Consider the following 19403-nt stretch of genomic DNA (forward strand, 5'->3'; position numbering starts at 1 on the left):
ATTTTACAAGACCAATAATAAAGCCGAAAGCAAGGCAATCCCATGCATCCTAGTGTCTTGGGTTTTTGTAAGAAAGATTTCTTAATTCTTGTTCCAAATAAATTGAGATATTGCACACAAAATAACAAACAAAAATAGATGCAATGATAAAAGGTTAATTAGCTGTTAGTGTGAAAATTACGCAATGAAGCATCTTTCCCTTGGAAGCTGCTGTCTGAGCCTATTGTCAGGTCTAACATATAGAGTTCTCCATAACCCAGACCTTTATTCCTTTTACACCTTATACAGCCTATATGTAGTGGCATGTGGGCCATCAGGCGACCCCCTCGGAAAGCCCAAGTGCCTCAATACATTCATCATTCCAGACACAGGCATAAAAACCTCCACAATGATCACAGATGTGGCAGAGCCTTTGATGCTGGCTATAATCTACAGAAACACTATGTCTACTATAGCTGTGCGAGAATGCGCCAGGAATTCCTCAGCACCATGCCCTGTGTGTGTTGATGAGGCTGTAAAAGCAGCTTCACACTGATAAAACATGAGGATAAAACATGAGGATGATTCAGTGGAGTGTCATTCAGGCTCTGAAGTGAAGAAATCCTTTTATGTGACGTATCAGAGGTGTGAAGCACAAAGACTGTATAACATTGTCTGTACACAGAAAAAGTTGTCTTTGGGAATGCTCTGCTCTGACAAATCTGACTTTAACCTGAGGCTAACACATTACAAATAAATGGAGGACCATTCACAAGAGGACTGGAGTGGACGTCAAGCAAACAGCAATACTTGCGCCATGTCTTAACACATAAAATCACCCAGTGTGGTAACCAAAGAGGCATCAGGGGCTGAGCATATGTCCAAATTGAGATACAGGATTAACTTCGATTCCTGGGATTACAGCGAGCCCAAAAGGAAACCAGTCACTCTTTAACCATCTGCATTACATCACACTACATGTGCGTGTGTGCGTGCATGTTTAAGACTTAACAGCCCCCCTAACAGTTGCCCACCTACTCTACCTTTGCCCTGCCTGCTGGGAGACTGAAGTTGTAACTAAAGCCTCACTGAGTGAGGCTTAAGAAGTAAAGCATTAAAAAAACAGATGGACAATCAGAAATTAGGTGAGGCCATGGCTACAAACAGTAAACTTAACAAATGTTACAATAAGCCAATTATGTCTTTAACACTAATAACAATGAGTACACAAGCAGCTCAGTCTCAGATTTAATTCTGGAGAGGAAACAGAGAGCAAAGGACAGCTACACTGACACATCTAAATCCTCAAACAAACTTCAATACACACCCTCCTTCCCGCAAAACCAGTCTCACTGCTCGCATAAAAGCCTGAAACTGTGGGCCACCTGTTGTGGATTCCCAGCCAGTTTAGCATGGAGAAGCCAGATCTCAACACTCAGTTCTCACTCAGAAAATACTACAGAGAAGGGTGGGAATGAGAAGCACTCTGAGAAGCAGACATGGACCTGTGGCGGTGCATAATCATCCATCACACACAAAGGTTGTGCTGGTATGATTTATAAATTGTCACATTTACCTATAAGTAATGAAAAAACATATTATTACTTACTATTATTTATATGACATCAGTATGACACATTTCCTTTCGCATGCTGACTCATGTTTATTCTGATGAACAGTATGACAGGGCTTCTGTATTAAGGTCCGAGGACTGTCAGAGGACATTAAATAAAAGCAGATGGTGACACACAGATAATAAAGGTACAGTAACTTTCTCCATTTTGGACTCTGGCTCTTTGTTCCCTCAAAGGTCAGCACTGACAAGATGGTTTGCTATTGGTCAACAGCGCAAATTTAAATGTCAAGGTTCACCAAAGTTAAACTCAGTGCAAAAAAAATATGCAGATTTACTTCGCCCTCGCAATGGAATCCACTGATTGTGGCAATTTCATTGAAATTAATTGATTTTGCTGCGAAATTTTGCCATTTTAAATGCTGGTGTGACCAGGTCCTTAGACTTTGGGCTAACTGGCTGGTTAAACTTCTAGTTAGATCATTGGAAGTTTAGTTATTGGGAAATCAGACAATTTATTAATTTCATAATTCTGATTAGAATAAATTTAGGTCAATAAGAGATGTATGTCGGTAAACTAATGAATTTGGTTTGTTATCCAGCCCCAGTGGTAAAGCCTAACAATACGTCCATACATGCAACTACACGTTCTTAAATCTAATTCCAAGTATTTTCTTCCTGAAAACAGCCCCCTGCGCTGTTAAGAGTCCCTTATCTCTGCTACGTAGTGTCCTTGGAAGCTACAGCTGCAGTGTGAGGACAGCTGGCTATAAAGCAGGACAGTGAGCAGAGAGGAAGGGAGTCTGCAGTTTGTTCCCTGCCAAGTTCTGAGCTCAGATTCCCAGCTCTACAACCAGAGTAACCTGTCCTCAAGCTCTGAGCCTGAGCTTCAAATCCCAGATCTGCCCCGAGCTGCAGAGCCCCAAGTTGCTGCTCTTACCTTGGCTGCAAAACTTGACATGAGTCAGGTAATTCGAGATCCACGGGTTCCGGTACATTTTGGCAACAAAGTCAGGGGTGAGGGTAAGACAGAAAAGAGGTAAAAGAGATAGAAACACAGGGTAGAAAGAGGGGCAGCTGCTTAAGAAGTGATGCAGCAACAAAAAGCAGTTTGTCAGTGCTCCGGGACAGACAGAGAGGGAGAGAGAGGAGAGTCAGGTAGCGTTTGAGAGAGGCAGAGGAGGGAGGGGAGAGGGTAGAGAGCGACGTCGCAGCCGCAGTGCCGGTAGAAGTAGAGGTGGTCCTGGTAGGCAAACAGAGGAGTGTTGAGACTGTGGCTGCAGCTCTGCCCCTTCTGAGATTCACTCCTCCACTCTGGTTCCTCTTGCTAACCGCTATGGGCTAACCAGTGCCCACTACAACAACAACAACCTGCAGGGCTAAAAGCTGCTCAGTATGGGCTAAGCTCATTAGCCAAGACAAGCAAATCAGGCCCCATCCCTACTACAGATTGGAGCAAAGTGTCCTGCATGCTACAAAATGACAGGCACAGAAAAGAGCAAAAAGAGTATGTGTGCGTGTGTGTGTGTGTGTGTGTGTGTGTAAGAGAGACAGAGATAGTTAGAAGTGTCCCAGGAGAGTGCCGCCTTCCCTTGGCTCACACGCACGAGCGGGATGCCAAAGAAACTGGTGCATAGTGTCAAAAAAGGAGGGGAGAGAAAGCGCACAGGCAGGGTGGATTGGAGTAGAAATAAAGTGAGCAGGGGAGGAGGAGAACGTTAAAATGACCCTCTCAGCCAGATGAGAAATTCCAGTCATCTCTCAGCGGGGACAAAATAAAAGGAACAGCATGCAGAGAAAGAAAGAGAGAGGAGGTGGGAGGGACAAATAGATGGCAAGAAGAGAGAGAGCATTAGTGAAACAAAATCAGGAAAAGAAAAACAGAGAGCATGTAAATGGCAATGAGAGAGACAGAATGTGAGCTCTGCTATGTCCACTTGTGAGTAATGGAATCATTATGCTTAACACTTCCTAGAAGAGCTGAAAAGAGGCGCAAGGGGAGAAAAATAGGTTGATTTATTGACAGCCCTGCAATTCTCCTTTTAACACACTTATCAAAAGTGTTTGCGTCCCAAAGCATGCATAAAGCGATATTCCCTGAGTCATGGTGCGTATAAACCCATTTCCTAGTATGATCATGCTGTAAGTGAATGCCAAGAACTAGACAAAAGCAACTGCACACATATACACACCTCACCTATGCATCGATGTGACAATGACATGCTTATCACTGTACTGGGGGCATTGCAGGGAGGCTGGCGCAGAGCCCAACGCTGCTTTTCAGGCACTGTTGGGAAAACAGTGAGCGGTATCTTATCTTTCTGCAGCATACAGAGCAAAAGCTGTCACTGGCCATCACACAGGCTTCAACATAAAGCAGATCTAGTGGATGGAAGTGGGCAAACGTCAGCTTCTCAAGAATAGCAATCAGTAGAAGCTTGAGTATGCTATTCCCTTGCTGTGATTTTCAGAATAAATAGATCTCAGTGTACTTCTTCTAAACTTCTTGGAAAATCTAACTCAGGTTGCTGGGCTGTTTCTAACACACCAACACAGACCAAGCTTATCACATCATAACATTCGTCAAATCACATAAATCTGTCCAGCCTCAGCATCAATGGCTATACAGGTGTGTCAAAAATGCAGCCTGACTGACACTGGGCCATGTAAACTTTAGAGGTGGCGTGTTTGGATCCTTCTCTAAAATGAGCTCATCTGGCTCAGCATGTGAACTGCACACACACACACACACACACATCACAAACCTGCCAATTCACACTGGGAGTGAGCGGATGGGAAGAGCGCTACCTGCACGCAACACTTTAACTGTTATTTTCAGCGCCAGCCTTCAGGGGTGAAACTGCAATTCATCAAACTACTTCCAGACTGACAGCAGACGATTACATAAAGTAATGTATTACTAAAATAAAAAGCATCTACTGATGGTCAAATGCATATTGGAGTAGTCTAAATGGAAATAAGTGAGCTGAAGAGGCAAGTATCAAACAAAACAGAGTACTTTTCCGGTTGGTGATGGTTTCATTTGAATTTTAATCAGAATTCATCGTTTACAGTTCAACTAGCATTTCAACTTTCATCTCTTACTTTTCAAAATGGCAATTCAACGGCTTTTAGCGCTTACTTTTCAAACTCACATTTCAGTTGCTTTCATGGCTACACATTAACAGCCGTTTAGCTGCTTTCATGTCTTACACTTTAGGTGTTACTTTTAGCACTTACATATAAAGTGACAATTCAACTGCCTCCAGGGTTTAAAATTGAAACTGAAATTTCCAATACTTGACATGTTAGTTTCCCAATATATCAGCTTGATACCAACATTAACATTTTATTACCATCTCATTTGCTGTCGCTGCTTACAGTACATGCCAACTGACTATTTACAGTACACATACTTCGTCTATCTCTAACTGACGGTTCAACTGTTTAGGGTGCTACTTTCAGTGCTTACATACAAACTGACAATAGCTAAGTGCTAATAGCACTTAAACTTGAAACTAAAAACTTCACATGCTTTTAGAGACTACATTGATTTCAGTTGCTTTCAGCTTTAACACTCCAGCTCTTTTCAAAGAGTATGCAGCCAGTATACTCCGTCAGAATCGTCTGATTGTCGAAAGGTGGACTAGCCTCAGAAACCGCCTCCTCTGTCTGACCATTTCTTTCCAAAACAGACAATCAAACATATTAAGACATATTAAACTGTTTACAGAGTTTGCACCTGAAATTTTCAGCATAAGTGAGTTCACTTTTCTTCTGAAAATGTAACATTTCTAGCTGTGGAAGAAAAACAAGACTGCAGACAAGTATAACAAAACATTTATATATTTATTTGTTGCCATTTTTATTACATAGTTTGGCAATGGAGACAGACAGGAAATACAAGGAAACAGAGAGCAAAATGGCATGCAATAAAAGTCCCAATCGACGTGTGACTTGGATATGAAAGTGTAACAGGGTAATTTGAGCACTGTTTAGTTCACAATGTTCTGATGTTGGACAAGTTAAACACTTAATAGAACTACTCTTCTTTGTTACTTCAGTTTGTTGGAGAGGTACAGTAATTCCAGTTATTACTTGCCACATACATAATCTTTTATCTGCCTTCAAGCAGCTACCATTTTGTTTTTTTCAAAAGAAAGTCAATATCAGCCCATCTTCGAACTTCTGAAATCTATTCTAACTATACAAGCAATATTTCTAAATGAGTGTGGTAACTATTTAATAATGCCAAAATGCTCTGTAAGGCACCTTTAATGGCATAAAATGCAATCACTGATGACTTTAATCAAATGCAAACCACAACAGGTCTCACTATCCAAGCTGTCATCACCTCTGCACCTACCACCTTCTACCATCTGGCTGTCTGACTTGTATGTAATGTTTGTTTCTTTGACTCATCTGCTACAGGGATGACATCAAACCTACAAAACCACCCGACGGCTTCTACCCTGTTATTAGGAATGATGAGTCTTTACTGCCAAGGATGGGCAAGACCTTACAGGTGGCTGCAATGATGCAACACTGCTCTTGTTCTCTAATTTGTGGTGGATTGTAGGATTTTTTCAGACAGTAATATAGGCCCCTGAGAAGAAGCAGCATGTACAGAAGCAAAAAAATGCACAGATGGACTTAAAAGAAATTGTATTTATTTGGCGTTCAGCCCTGTGCTATTGAGTGATAATTACTAAGTGCGCTGCAGCAGGTATGAGGAATGTGAGCATGTGTAGTGCTGCATTAAGAGTGATTACTTTTTTGCTACACACCACAGCCACAGAGTCAAACGGGAAGTTGCACTTCAAACAAACTGAGGAAAACCAGCTGAGTTAGCCCTGAAATTGATTATGCAATTAAGAACTTAATTGGTATAAATTTACATTTATTTGGTAGAGTTTGGCTTTGAAGAAGAATTTTCTAACTAATTTTCAACTATTTAAAATCCTTTAATCCTTTAAATCCAATAAATCTTATTAGACATAAACAAACCATCCCGTAAAGGGACCATCTACTTTGTTTAGAACTCTGTGGGAATTGATTTAAGTGTGCTTCTGTAAATGCTTACACATTGACCATAAACCAGCCTAAAATGCTTAGAGGAATGGCACAGAGACCAGAAACTGGATCAAAGGTCAATGAGAATGAAAACTGAAGCCATCTCTGCTGCTACACTGCAAAACTTGCCAAAGTTGTGAAACAGATATGTCCCAGGAAACCTATCCAGAGATCCATATAGGTTTTGAAGACCATTGCAGTACCAATATTTTTGGATTAAAGCTGACAACTGGCGGTAATCTGTGCTGATGTTCAAAGGCTTCATTGGTGACATTTTCATGCCAAAGCATACAAGCATTCAGTGTTAGCCCCAAGCTTTTGTTCTTGTCAACCTCTGAAATACCAAGGGACACTAAAAATCTACACTCTGGGATTCAACTGAATTTATGATTTACACCTCAGGTTCAGGACTTCCCAGACAAGACAGTCATACAACTAGAAAAGGCTACATTTTCTGAAGAAAAGTGGGCATGCTTATACAGAAAATAAAGGCTGTAAAGATGTCAAAATGTCTTAGAATGTTAATTGATTGCATGTGAGGTGCAGGATTTGCAGTTTAAGTTGAAACACTAAGGAGCTGAATTGCCGGTTGAAGCTGAAGAATTAAAAAGGGTATGAAGTGTCAATTAAGTTTAAGTATTAAAAGGAGTTTTTTCATTATTACTTTATTGCAGGTGTTTACATTACAAGTTATCAGATTCATCACTTCTTTCATTCCTCCTGCAACATTTATACATTTTTACTACAGACAGTACAAAGGAAATGAAAGAAAGAGAAGCAAAGGGGGGGGGGCTGCAGTACTCTCTTAGTTGCACTGTTCCGCTCTTCTTTTAAATTCCTCTTCTCTGTTTCTCAACTTATAAGTGATTCTTTCCATTTCTTTGATCTCTTCCACTGTTAAGTTTCCAGGTGTTAGTAGATGGTGATTTAACGTCCAGCCAATTCCATGTGATTTCTTTTAATGCGGTTATGCGTATTATTGTATACAGATATTATCTCCTTCCCTCTCTATTTCTAGAGGATGGTACCTAACACAATATTGGATAGTTTCAACCGCTTCTTTAAATGAAAAATGTTTGTGGCTTTTTCCTGAACTGCCCCCAAAACGTTTAACACTGGGCAGAAATAAAAAAAAAAATGTGTGCATGGTTAGCTTCCTGTTATGCACATTCACTCCAGCATTCAGCTCCACCTCAGATTGTATTTCGATGTGATTTTTGGTGTTGCGAAAAGCCTCAAGTTAATTTTCCAAAATTAATATGATATTCTTTCTAATATTTTGATTGTTGTCTTGAAAAGTCGTAACATGTTTTTTTTCCCCAATCTTCTTCCAAAATTGTTATTGCCAGTTCCGTTTCCCATTTCTCTTTGGTGTTGTCCACATTTACCTTTGTTTCCTGTAGGATTTTAAACCGTTTTGAGATTTTACTATTTTCACTTTTTGCTTATAAATTCCAGTAACCCATTCATTCTCTGACTCAGTTCTTTTCTCTGCTGTTTCATGAGATAGCTCCTTGTTTGTAAACTTTTTTTTAAATTATTGTTACCTATATTAAATTTAGTTTCAAATGAGTCTACTACTATCATACTACTTGTAATTATCTGTGAATACACTTGTGATCCCTTTCCTGCCCATTTCTTCTAGTAATTTATCCATTAGCGAGTGATGCAGATTTTCTGCCTATCTCTCTCAAATATATGCAGTCTTTAACAAATTTATATATTTTACAAATATAATTTTTTTATTGTATTTTCTACACATCTATTATTTCCCTTGTATTTTTGCATTTCTTTAAACTTAATTAGGGTAGTGTACCAATTGATCTTTGTGTTGATTGTTTTTCTATTAGTTTCCATTTAGTTTTTACTTCATTATTCATCCATTTCATTATTATATCTACTTGAGTAGCATGAAAATAAATCTGGAAAGCTAAGCCCACCCTTTTAGTCTTAGAGCTACAGGCAATTGAAATGTCAGTTGACACATAAGTAATTGAAGTGGAAATGCTGAAAGACATTTGAAATTTTTGTTTCACTTTTAAGCCACGTACACAGCTGAATTGCCAGTTTGTAAGTAAACACTGAAAGTAGTTGACCTAACATTTAAAGAGTAAGCGATAAAAGCAGCTGAATTGTCAGTCAATGTCTAAGCCATAAAAGCAGTTGAACTGTCAGTTAACAAGAGCACTGACAAAGGTCACTGACAAACAAATGTCAGTTCAAGTGTAAGAGATGAAATCAGTTGAAATGTAAGTTGAACTGTAAATGACAACATTTCAGTTTAAGTTGAAGCACCGAAGATAGTTTGAGTGTGTGCACTGCAAATAGTTGAAGTGTCAGTTTGTAAGTACGCAGTCACATCAGTTGAAATTTTTTAATAAAATGTTAATTATAATAACAATATCAGTATCAGGCTGATATATTGTTAAGCTAACATGTAAAACACTACAAGAAAGGCACTTCAGGTTCTTCAATTTAAACAGCACAGAGAGCAAGGCAGGACAGAACAGTGCCACACCTCATCGCTAATCATCCCCGCCAAATGTTCAGTCAGCACACATTCGGACAACAGCCTGGACAACCTCACATGTGCAGCCATTCAGTGGGTCATTATTAGATAAACACTTCCAGGCAGTCCATGTTTGCACTTAAAATGACCTCGAGTGCGCAGAGGCATCCCGACAGGTATGTGCTTAATGGCTACATCATCTTCACGGTCGGAAAATCTTTCAGAAGAGAGAACGCTCAGAAGGAGGGAGAGAAATAAGCATTAGCAGGGCTTGTCTCCTGCTCTGGGCTCTTTCACAGCCATCTTAGAAATAAAGTCCAGATTTATGGCGTCCCCTAGGAAAGATATCCGTTTTGTCTGGCGAGAGAGCGGCGGAGAGATTCAGTGCGCACGGCCATGCCGTTTCTGCAGACACATAACAGAACCCAAGACTCTGCAGCATAGCCATAAATTCAGATTTGGGGGGGGTGGCATTGTAGAACATTGTAGAGAATGAAAAGTAAAGATATTCACATGCACACATAAAGAGAGTTAGAGGGAGGAAAACTGAGGCTAAAACTCCATTGGCAATGTTGTTTGATGTCTTTTACTAGGCTTGATGAGATTTCAGTATGAAGCAAACAGATTCTTCAATATGCCCTTTGACCTTTAAAAAGTAAAGAAAAAGGTATGTTGCAACATGTCAGTGACAACTCTGGATTTGAATATGGAGTTCCTGCTTTGAACTAAGGTTGAGGTTCTTGAAGTTGTTTCAAATTCTTTATCATATCTATTCAGGTTTAGCTTTTGACGATTTTGAGTAATAAAAGTTAAAAGAACTCTAGTGCCTTTGATAAGATTAATCTTGATCCGATTCCAACAGAGCCGTTTCTGGTGCAAACACAAAGCGGAACAAATGCAGGACTGTGTGATAGCAGAAATGTAATTTTAGCATAAATTCAAAAGTCATACTCTTATTTACACAAGCCATGTGCTTACGAAGGAAACTGTCAAGAAAGTGATCTCCTGTATGGTTATGCAAGATCATTTGGTAACCATAGTAACATGAATGCAGGGATTTTGCCCTTATATTGTATATTAAAAGAGCTGAGGATAGTTGAAGTGTGTGAACTGTAAGTAATTTAAGCGTCCGTTGATATGTAACCAGTGACAACAGTTGAAATGTTAATTAGGTGTATTGAGCTTGTGTTCTACTCCATGTATTTTGGTTGTTCCTCATTGAGGAATTTATGAAATATGAAAGCAGCTGAACTGTCATTTTAAAGTGGTCATATGCTTTTTGGTTTTTTCCCTTTCCTTTATTGTGTTATACATATTTTTTTGTGCATGTAATAGGTTTGCAAAGTGAGAAAGCCCAAAGGGAGTTACCCTCACAGAAAACACTGCTCCTGAACTGCCTGAAAACAGCTCGATTGTAGTCCAGCCTTTACTTCCTTAACGTATCTACATCGCTATGTAACACACGTCATAATGCACGAATTGAGCAGTTTCCACAAGTACAGCTAAATATGAAATTAAATAATGTTAGATACCCTCCAGGCAGTCAATGGGCATAAAGTTGTTACTGTGATGTAGAGATGGCGCACAGTGAAAATGTTAACTATGAAAGATACATTTGTTACAAATTAATAACTTACCACTCTGAAACGTCTTGCTCCAGTCTAGGTTGTGAGGCTGGTTTGGGTTGTTCTGCCTGCGTTTCAGTATCAGACTCGGGCTCGAACATGTATGGCTGAACCAAAACCATACCAGCTGAAGCGGCTTTGTTTCGTGAATGAACTGAACTACAGGTGTGAAAGTGAAAGAACTAAAGCTCAAGTTTTTATTTCAATTAAAAGAGTTTTAGTTCATAATGTTTCTAGTTTGGAACCGGTTCCAAGTTTATAAAACCTATCTTTAAATAAAAAAAAAAAGATATTTTACAAATTTGCAACCAGATTCAAAATAGAACAGTTTTTCAGAATAATCTGTCAGCCAATTTGTCCTCGTATAAATGTAAAGTGGTAACAGCGTTGGCTAGCTTGCTTAAATATCATTGTGCATGTGTACCATAAAAAGGGACAGTTCACCCCAAAATCAAAAATACATATTTTTCCTCTTACCTGTAGTGTTCTTTATCCATCTAGATTGTTTTGGTGTGAGTTGCCGAGTTTTGGAGATATCAGCCGTAGAGATGTCTGCATTGTTTGAATATAATGAGACTATATGGAACTCAGCTTGGGGTGTTCAAAGCGCCAAAAAAATACATTGGAAAAACAGCAATGTCTCTTTCCAGAAATCATGATAATCCACAGTTTTGTTGCGAGCAGTTTCACATAGAAACAATTTTCTTTCTACTGACAGTTCCTACATGAAACTGCTCACAACAAAGTCATTGATTTATCTTAAGTAACCGGGTCCTGTCCCTTTAAATTGCACCAAGACCCCTGCAGGGCCTCTGAGGTCAGATATGACAGACCTCAAACTTCAAGAGACACTCCTGGACAGGCGCTCCAAACCTCATTATCGACTCCCTTTCAGAACTGCCTCAAGTCTTTGAAACTTTACAGTTGCACTGCAAATAGATACACCAAGACTACGCTGACCTTCTCTGGCCATTGTACAGTGTATTTAGACACACACACACCTCAGCATGGCTTTCCCTAAATAAAACAGATAAGAGGTTTTAAGTAGGGGACTTGATTGGGCGACTCCAAGTGGAGTGCTCCAAGAGGTCCAGCAATGTATGCCTCAAGGCGTATCGCAGAGCTTAAATTTGGCCACGGGCATCAGCTATACCTCAGCAGTGATGTTGCTAGGTACATGTCCTACCTCCTGACGCATTAAAATCCAAAAGGGGACGCACACAATTTTTTCTCCTTATAATGCTACATTGTGAACAACAAATCAGAGTTGAAATCATAGCAATAAACAAAAGAAACCTTGCTTTTACCCAGAACGTTTTGGCAGTGCACCAGTTGTTGTGTATCAGCTGTAGCATGCTAGTCAACTAAGCCCAGTTAGTCAAGCTCATGTAGTATTGCTGCTCGACTGTATGGGAGCATTACGGTTTGCCGGCTAGTTACAGTGAACATGGCTATAGTGTCAAACTGTATGCCGACATTGTTCAACTGAACTCGGGTTTGTCCGTGGACACACTTCAAAACACGTCATTTACGATGGTATCACCCAAATGTGTCAAATAGCATAACGAGACAAAAACAGACTGGAAGGCGAGTCCTTCTCCCCACAGCGTTCAGGCAGCCTCTCAATGCAGATTCGGACTATGTCAAAGTAATAACTAATGCTATAGGAGTGTTTATCTATGCAGATATGTGACCATACTCTACGTCTAGAGAATACAGGATTTAAGCATATGGTCAAAATGTTTGAGCTCTGCTACAATGTGCCTTCACATGTGCATGTTAATTAGTCCCTTGTGCAGCTCTGTATAAACAAGCACAAGTTCAGGAATTATCAACAGGTCAGAGTCTTACCATGGAGCATGACTTATTTATCATTTATTTGTGTTATTTACTTTTTCTTATTAACAATATTCCAGTATTTGAGTGCCTTATCAGTTACAGTAAGAATTATGGCCAATGAGCCGCTGTTGAATGTTTTTGTAAATTTTTCAAAATAAATGACACAAAGGTTATTTAGAACCCTAAAACCAAGGTACATAACGAACTGTGGATTTTGTGTACTGTTACACACCTAACATGAATATAATCAAAATATCAAACATGAGTTTAACACTACAATTTGTAAAAAAGAATTTTAAAAAACTACATTGAAAACCTATCAACATTACTGCCTCAGTAAGACCAATGGAAGGATTGAGGTGGCTCCCTCCTCCAAAAACTTCATGTCTTGTCTTTACAAATGAGATTCAAGAAAAATCCATCGACAGAAACTATTAAGTATCACCAACCGGTGACGTTCAGTGCTATCATGAATTTCCTACAGTGCTGTTGAAACTCTAGGAAGTGCTAGGAAGACATCTTGCTTTGTCTTGCACCAAAACCTGACATTCGCTATTACCATTTTCTTTCTGCTATTAAACTACAGCAAGGTTACTGTGATATGAGCATTTGTTGTCTACTTCTGGCGAATTATCCATGGGAATTAGAAACCAAACAAAAAAAATAAAAACAGGACTTAAGAATACAATGCCAAAAAACATTTTTCGCTCTGATTTTTTAAGACTTCTCCTTTTCCTGCCCCTGAATAATTAAGTAACTAAATACTAACAGTGGACAGCACACTTTCCATACCCATAATTGCAATCATGATTAATTTGTAATTAAATCAACCAATATAGCGCCATCTGTTCCTCAATGATGATGTGACCCTTGAGGCATGTGATGCACCTGAAATACTGAAACACGTCTACACTGTCTGATTCAAACAGAGCCCAGGGGAAAGATATATACCCAAGTCAGATACACATACAGAGTCTTCAACTGTTAAATAAACACACATGTGCATGCTTCAGTGCAATACACACATCACATCTGGTCAGGAGAGAGAGCTACGGCACCAGACAAATCTTCATCGATCCCACTTGCCAGGGAATTTGTTTCCATCCCCAGGCGCCGCGGACACCTTCCCAAAAACTGTCATCCTGGAGGACGAGAACACTTAAGAGGATGGAGAGACAGTGGTGGAAAGCTTGTGTCTCTCATTTCCCTCCAGAGTCGACACAGTGTGAGGTGAGCCAGCAGAGCGGAGGCTGCCATTGGTAAACTAAACCAAATGTAGCTGCAGTGATGATCGGTGCCTGGCAGGATACACCTATTTCCAGAGTTAAAGTTGGGAACTCAGTGAACTATGAGCTCCATAGTGCAGGTGTGCTATGTTTAAATAAACATATCAGTGGCATAGGTACTTAGCAATTGTTGATTAGTTAAGAACACTTGATCAGACCAGAGAAATTGGAATACCTTACCTATAACCTTTCACTAAACCCCTCGCCTGAACACCAATCATCATGGCTTACGGCAGGGACACACTGGAGGCGGAAGCGCCACAAAGCGCTGCCCACTTCCTTTCGGCACCCATGTTAACCATTTGGGCTGTTCAGACAGACTGAGTGACACAGAGTGACAAAGACGAGCAGGATGTGCGCCCCTCCCCGCAGATCATCACACAAGGCGAGGTTATAAAATTCATGAGGTTATTATAAAGATTCGCTCGTTATTGCAATTAGAAAAGAGCAGAGGAGCAGAATTGCTTGTTCACCAGTGCTGAGAAATGCGCTTCTGGTCTGAACAGCCAGGCAGGAGAAATGACAGGGGACACACAGGAGGCGGAGGCGTTAGCAACCGTAACTAGGCACAGACTGCCAGGTGTTAGACTTCGCCATACAGTATGTTGCTTTAGAAAGAGGGATGCTATGCATTTAAAGAATATGGAGGATGGTGTCCCTTTTTTAGCCTTTCCAACACAAAAAACACAAGAGCAAAAGTGTAAGAAAGGGATTAAACTGTGTTTGTTTGCTCTAACATTAGTTGCAATCGAGAGCATGTCCTGCTGTCTATCTTACTACCTACAATATTAAACTAGAGTTACTTCCAAAAACAACAAACAAAAACAAGAGCACATCATTAACTAACGACATTAGTTTGTGGGGTTATTTTTACAGGATCTTTACAGGAGTCAGCTGGAAACATTAACAAGCCACAGCTAATAAAATCTGCCTGCGACAGTTGGCGTCATTTCAGTCAGCAAACTCGATGGCGGCTACAATTAAGATGCTGCTTTTGTCTACCTCTGTGTGAAATGAAGAACCGATTGTTTCAAAAACTAGTAACAATTTCAAGTGGCAAACCGGCCACTGTTATCACTGTAAACAGCATATGTACCGCGTAAGAACGTAGAGCTTGACAGACGTAGAAACAATTACTAGTGTGACATGATCATTTATGGACCCCATTTCTCCACAAATGTACAAATTTTCCCCGAATCTCTTTTTCACCAAACGATCCAAACCATGATGATTCCTCCTTTCTACAGTTACATCCTATCCAAGGTATGAATTGCTAGTGAGTCTATCTACAAAGACTTGTCGACAAATTGTCAACACAGCTGGCAGTACAGCTGGTTCCATTGCATCGCCAGAGATGGTCTGTTCTCTCTCACTTTCTGTCCTTTTCTTCCAGCTACTTTTCATCTACTAATACCAATACTGAAGCTCAGTGCTGCAGATAAAATGCAATGTCTGAACAGAAAATGACAAATGCAAAATAGAGACAATTCTAAAGGGAAGGTCCAAAAACCAGTCAACATGAAACATGTCACTTTGCTGTGGCTGTTTTCAATGCCACAGCTAGGTTTGGAAAAGGCTTATGATTCTAACATTGTTATAAGTAAAACAACATGACCAATACCAAGGGATGCTGGGTAGAAAAATGGTAAATGGTAAAATGGACTGTACTTTTATAGTAATACATCGCAGTCACAGCAGCTTGTGTCAGAGCTCAAGTCTGAGGTCAACGCCAAGGGCAGAGACCCCATCTCAAGGTCCTACATGCTATTAGTGGCTCATCATAAACCAACACTAATTTAATTTTAAACTGGGGGGGGGGGGTTAAAATAAAGGAAAAGCTGTCATGGGAGGAGTAAATATGCACTTAGGACCAACCACATGAGACCACCAGGAGTAAGCCTCCTGCAATACTTTGGGGGCTACATAAAGTCTGGAGCGGGTCCATGTGGGTCTGTAAACAGGGAAACTTTAGCCTCCTCTGGCTTTCGGAAAGACTGAATCCTTTATCCTTTGCATAATGTTGTCAGACACTTACAATAACAATCTGAGCCTGTCAGCAGCAAAAACAAGCACTTTTAGTGGACGTGAAGAAAGACAGTTTTGGTGAATTTTATTTTGTATCTGACCAGTTTGAATAAAGTGTGTCTTACGATGATCTGCGAGGTAAAATTACTGTTTTTCTCAACCGAGTCTGGTCTAAGATGCTGGTGCTCTAGCGTTACATTTAGTGGCAGTGAATATCTCCTTTAAGAATAGTAATAATAATGTTAATTACTATTTACATTATTATAAATGTGTTTTGTGTGTTCAGTGACTTTTTCCTCTTTTTGCCGTGGTATCAAAAGGGGTATCGAGTATCTCTTTTTATACTAGTATTGAAGTTTAAAATTCTGGTATCGTGACAACCTTACAGAGTAAACTGAGTTGAGACACTATGCATGCATGTCCAGCTATGGTGACAGAACAGTAAACAAAACAAAGTATTAGGTCAGTCTAAGCCATATTTAACTTGTCCACTGTGTGTTTGGTCAACCATGGCTGTTGACAAGAGGACGTCCAAGCTAAAATAAGTCTTTGAACAGCAGTATGAGACATGTTCAGTCATGGTGCTTCTATCAGTGAGATATTAATCCACAAATAGGCTCAACCATGCGTCTCTGTTGTCTGCGTTCTGCGAAGGATGCAAACACAGTGTTGTAGGTCTTTTTCATAGTAATGTTTCATTTGATAGAACAGCTCCTGATAAACTGACAGGAACTAACTGTCCATCTTGACAGGTGAATAAGCCATCAGAGCCTGAGCTCAACTCCCCAAAAGGAAAACACGCTGACTGTAGCTCTCCACATGATTACCATGGTCCCAGACACAACACAGATGCATCAATACTCTGACACATGAACAGAGTGCACTTCCTCTCAACTCCAGTAAAAGATTTGTTACTTGTTGTTTTGAGCCAAACAAAATCACAGCGATTCCCCCCCCGCGGCAGTCTGACACCTTGACAAATGGCTGAGAAAAGTGACAGTGACACTGCCAGAGTGACAGTTAACCACTGACAATGTGCAACAAAAGACAGCCACAACATCACCGCTCGTCTTCCAATTCCCCAGAGCCGGAAATCAGATCAGACCTCAGCCGATTAAGTAACTGAACTAGGGCTCATGTATATTTGGAGCAGTTGGTAAAAATAAATCGGTCAGGGCATCATGATTAAATGATGCATACAAGAGCATGTGCATACATCTTATTATGTAGTTATTATAAACACTTATACATCAGAATTACACACTGTTTGGGAGGGTGGGGGGTGGGGTGGGGTCCCTGACAATCAATCACAGGTTCTAAAAAAAAAAAAAAAAAAGCTCTCACACATTAAGTAGAGAGGGGAGCTAAATCATAACATGCATTGTGATTATTGGGTGTTGAGCATAGTGCTAGAACTTAAGTGGATATGAGTAATGATTAAAGACAGGGCTTGTATCAATGGAAAAACTTGTGTAAAATGTTTGGTGTGTGTGCTGCCCTGTTAGGCAGCACTCTATTTCTGTCTGTGTGTCCTGACAGAGTGAGAGCAGGTGCAGCACAATGAACAACTGTAGTCTGCCCAGCCAGTCACTCACCACTGAATGAATCACACATGGAGTAGCTCAGCAGCCCCAAAATCCAAATCTAACTTAGACCATTAATTTCCTCAACTCATGTATACACAGATAAATGCACTTATGGAGGTCTCACGGATATATCCAGTGAATCACTTCCAGTCGAGAGATCGGAACAAACTCCACATTTTAACATAAATATCTGAACATGTAATGAATTACTGACACAAGGACAGGTGGCGGTAATTGCTGAGCTGCTTCTAGGTCAAAATACAGAATCCAACATGGATTTGAAAGTCTTATCAGAAATGGTTAAATGAACCAGACTGTATTTAAATCATTACCATAATGCAGAATGAATTTTCCTGAAAACACATAATAAATTTAAAAAAAAAAAGTTCAACCACTTTTCCTAAACATTAAGAATCTACCTGTAGTAGCATCAATCCTACAACCATCACACTTTTAATCTAATTCATACAACCATAAAAAAGGTAAATCAAAGCACAATGTTTCACCACCAAAGTCATTCAACAACTCTGACGGACAACTAATCCTGTAGTCAGTTATCAAATGAAAGCCACATACCTTCTTAATGTAGGTTATCTTCTCAGAGAGCCATTGAGTCTTAGAATTGTTATAATAGAAGTGTTTCAGGTGGGCACAGTAATAAGTTAGTTAAAAGTCTTTCCTGTTTTGTTCAGAGTCTACTGGTTCCACGGTCCCTGAGAAGGTCAGAGCTCTGGAGGCTTGTGGGACAGGACTACTGGGACATAAAGATAGACTGACAGGTCCACAGGTCCTGCCAGCTAACACCAGCCACCCCCCACCCACTTTCTATCCACAACCCTCCTCCTTTAGGGGCGCATGTGTCGTGGCTAGATCCACAGCAGGCATGAACCCGAGGGATGGGTGGTTGGGTGATAAATTTAGAACGGTTCTTTCCCACTCCATCAGCACCAGGCCAGATCAATCCAATGACGAAAGTGACTAGTGGCAGTCATGAGGTCAATCAAACTGGGGGCAGTGGGAAGCCAAGATGAAGGAAAATGGGAAAATCCTGTTACATTCAAAAGCTATAAATTATTATACATCTATAAAAAGCCACTGTAAAATACTGTATATAGTAGCATTGGTGAAGTTAACAGTATTTTGGTATTTATGTACAGAGAACCATGGCTTTTTTTTTCCTTTAGATAAGTGCTGAAATGGTTTAGTCTATCATCAAAAAGTTAAGCAATTACAAATAGACTACGTTTTAGTCCTACAATGACAGTTATTTGCTCATTACAGCTTCACAAATGTCTCAATAAACTTGTTTATCTGTGTTTCATAACATAATGAAATTAATACTTTAGTTGGAGCCATTCTACAGCCTAAACGAACGGCCAAAATCAATGCAGCTAAGGCAGAGATGTCCTGACTTTTAGTTCCTACTATGGGCCAAGCTACAGAAAGCTGGATCCTACATTTCCCATAATGCAACTCTCTTTAGTTCTTTAGTTAGACTTCCTCTGCCTGGTTTGTAACGCAGACTTTATGTTAACAATTTGTTATGATGACATCACTAGGGTTGTTTTCTCAGACTTAAGAAAGTAACAGTAACAGAGACATTATACAACTCTTGTCACAGGCTGTATAAAACACCCCATGATGAATAAACTATGTAAAATAGGGGGAGAGGCCCTGAAATGTAAACTGAATCCAGTGGGTGAAGCCCATTTAAGGACCTTGACATTAAGGTTTTAATAGTTTTTGCTTTCATAAAGCACATTACAAAGAACATTTAAAGGTATGAAGCAAAAAAAATCAGAAGCTTAAAAAATATAACACACAACCAATGATATACATACACATACATATCAGCCAATGGGTCACCTACACAGATGGGCTGGGTATATGATCATCAGGCCAATCACA

The 19403-nt window shown here is 39.9% G+C and overlaps 1 protein-coding gene across 18 annotated transcripts in view; it reads right to left on the bottom strand.

Moving 5' to 3' along the window:
- svila (supervillin a) overlaps positions 1-19403 on the bottom strand; it is a 105636-nt gene that overhangs the window by 69818 nt on the left and 16415 nt on the right. For 5 of the 18 annotated variants that reach the window (XM_044176581.1, XM_044176573.1, XM_044176568.1 and 2 more), the window contains exon 1: positions 2493-2994. The exons of 2 other annotated variants lie outside the window; for them this stretch is intronic. In XM_044176581.1, coding sequence (XP_044032516.1) covers positions 2493-2550 — 58 coding nt within the window. In that variant the 5' untranslated portion in view covers positions 2551-2994. Of the gene's footprint in view, positions 1-2492; positions 3002-18071; positions 18251-19403 lie in introns of those variants that run through there. 11 more of the 18 variants (XM_044176564.1, XM_044176569.1, XM_044176570.1 and 8 more) reach the window with 6 other exon arrangements.

The sequence above is a fragment of the Siniperca chuatsi genome, linkage group LG19 (genome assembly GCF_020085105.1).
Source record: "Siniperca chuatsi isolate FFG_IHB_CAS linkage group LG19, ASM2008510v1, whole genome shotgun sequence".
NCBI lineage: Eukaryota > Metazoa > Chordata > Actinopteri > Centrarchiformes > Sinipercidae > Siniperca > Siniperca chuatsi.